This window comes from Gymnoscopelus microlampas, assembly GCF_963454915.1.
Source record: "Gymnoscopelus microlampas genome assembly, chromosome: 4".
NCBI classification, from domain to species: domain Eukaryota; kingdom Metazoa; phylum Chordata; class Actinopteri; order Myctophiformes; family Myctophidae; genus Gymnoscopelus; species Gymnoscopelus microlampas.
In genome coordinates, this window is record NC_139941.1 from 30856926 (window position 1) to 30859425 (window position 2500).

General features: G+C 45.2%; 1 protein-coding gene across 6 annotated transcripts in view; it reads left to right on the forward strand.

The window, feature by feature from the left end:
• The window catches only part of ank1a (ankyrin 1, erythrocytic a), a 55268-nt gene that overhangs the window by 8960 nt on the left and 43808 nt on the right, over window positions 1-2500 (forward strand). For all 6 annotated transcript variants that reach the window (XM_084054510.1, XM_084054511.1, XM_084054512.1 and 3 more), the window contains exon 2: window positions 893-994. In XM_084054510.1, coding sequence (XP_083910636.1) covers window positions 893-994 — 102 coding nt within the window. The remainder of the gene's footprint in view (window positions 1-892; window positions 995-2500) is intronic.

Consider the following 2500-nt stretch of genomic DNA (forward strand, 5'->3'; position numbering starts at 1 on the left):
CCTCAGTCCTCCTCTTCCTCTCTCCTCCCTCTCTCTTCCCCCTGTGCCGCATGAGTGATCCATTTTCAGCAGCACCCCTTCCTGGGGGAGGCATGCAGCCCTCAGACACAAACAAAACACAGACTGAAACAACTAGGCATGTGCTGGACCACGAGCCAAGACACTCACCAAATGCTCTTGTTTTCTCAATCTCAACCTCTCTCAGTCCCACTATTCCCCCCCTCTCTCTCTCTCTCTCTCTCTCTCTCTCTCTCTCTGTCTGTACATCTGATCAGAGCAGGTGCAGTGGCAATCATCAGTATGATCCCCATATTGTCTTATCACCTGCATGGCTCCATAGGAGCAGATAGCCTGTGGATGGATGTTTGAGGCTTAAGAGGGGACAGGATTGTCTTGAGTGGTTTACGTACGGAGTCAGAGGGACATCTATGTGTGCTTCTATCACATGCATGCACCGTTACGTACATACGGACACACATGCACACACACTTGTGCGTGTGCACGCGCGCGCGCACACACACACACACACACACACACACACACACACACACACACACACACACACACACATTCTGTACATAAGTACAGAATGCATGGTCTCCTGCACTTCAGCCTTCGTCTGTGTGACTAGTAGGAATTCGGTAATACTCTAACTGCACTTTTCAAAACCTCATGAGGGGGGGCTGAAATAAGAGGGAAATCAGATGGGCTTCTGATGGGTTTACTGTAAATCCTGTAAATCTCTTTTTTACATGAAAATAACAGACCTCTCTACCTATCTCCTTCTTCCTCTTTCCTTACACCTCTGTTCCTCTCCCACTATATGTCTCTCACCCTCTGTTATACACTCCTGTCCCTATGTCTTCTCCTCCTCTCTCTGTCTCGCTTGCAGGCAGATGCTGGCAACAGTTTTCTGCGGGCAGCCCGTTCTGGAAACCTGGACAAAGCTTTGGACCACATCAAGAATGGCATTGATATCAACACAGCCAATCAGGTGAGAGAAATGCACAGTCCCCAAGTTAAATGGACTGAAGCTCCAGTAATAATATACTGTCAATTAATTGTTTTCCATTCGTATTCACAACCATCTCCTTGGAATTGATCTTCCATGCAATTGCATCATAGAGTGGTGTGGTAGAATATATGTGATATAAAGGCACTAAAACATGAGAACAATAGAGCATTTCTCAGCATCAGATCCACACTGAAATGCTACAAGCTTAGAATGATGAATAACTAGTAAATTAATCCCTAATACATAATACATTGGTATGTAGCGTCTGAAGTTGTACTCTGTTCACCAAAATTAGTAGACTGTCCTGGGGCAATGAATATTTTTATATCTGCCAAGATTTCTGCCATCGGCTTAGGAGCTGACTACATATGCTATGTTCTGCTCAATATTTCCTGTGTATGCTACTACTACTATACTGTACATTGTGTGTTTCTACTATATTGTACATTGTCTGTTTGTCATGTTTTATGTGTGTGTGTGTGTGTGTGTGTTTTCTAAGAGAGCATCTAATTTGCATGATATGTCTCTAACCGCACTGATATATCTATAACCACACTGATTGTTACGTGATTACGTGTGCCCTTGCATTCATTCAACTGTACATATGCATGCTGCTCAGGTAGGTAGTTAATCAGTAGTTGCAGGTGACAGGTACAGGGTCTCCCGGGAAGTTTTTAAATAGGGCAGGGGCTTCTCCTCCGCCCCATCTCCTCCATCCTGGCTCTTTTATCCTGACGGCAGATCCCAGGGTGGTCAGGGCCAGGCACACTGCTAGAGGACTAGGGCTACTGCTGCCCACAGGCTACTGAAACAGGGCCAAGAAGTGTGTACGATTGTCTGTGTGAGTGTGTGCATATGATTCTTTAGGTCATTAATCTAACATAGACATGGTTTCCCGACCATTCACCAAGGCTGTCCCCAGCATTTTGCCATAATTGTTGTACAGTATTACCACTATCACAGGTTAGCAAACACATTCACAAGAGGAGGGCGCACAACAACAGTGTTTTATGTAAAGTGACATTTTATACCGTTATCTACTGTAGCTATTACTGGCAATTTCCCCCAAGCTGATGCAGGGTGACACCCTATGGACAAAAATAGAACTACAGACAAAATAAATATCCCAAACTTAAGGGCTTTCTCCTAAATTCTCACAAATTTCTCATTTTGTCATATTGACAGCATGTTCATACTAGTCATTTAAAATTATATTGTTTTGATGTGGAATGTACCCGTGTTAAGTGTGGAGGTGGTGTAGTAGTGTATTGGCTAAGTGACTGTCGTTTTGTGACGCTGTGTGTAATATCTATGAGGTGTCCGTCCTGGGGAGCAAGGCCAGGTGGAGGCTGGGGTGGCAACCATGTCTCTTGTTGTTCCCTGTCCCTGTGAGTGGATACCTCCGCCATGGCTAGCTCACTGGCCAACCACACTGCCTTACTCCCTCGCTTCCTCCACAGTCCCTCACTTCCTCCTCTCTCTCTC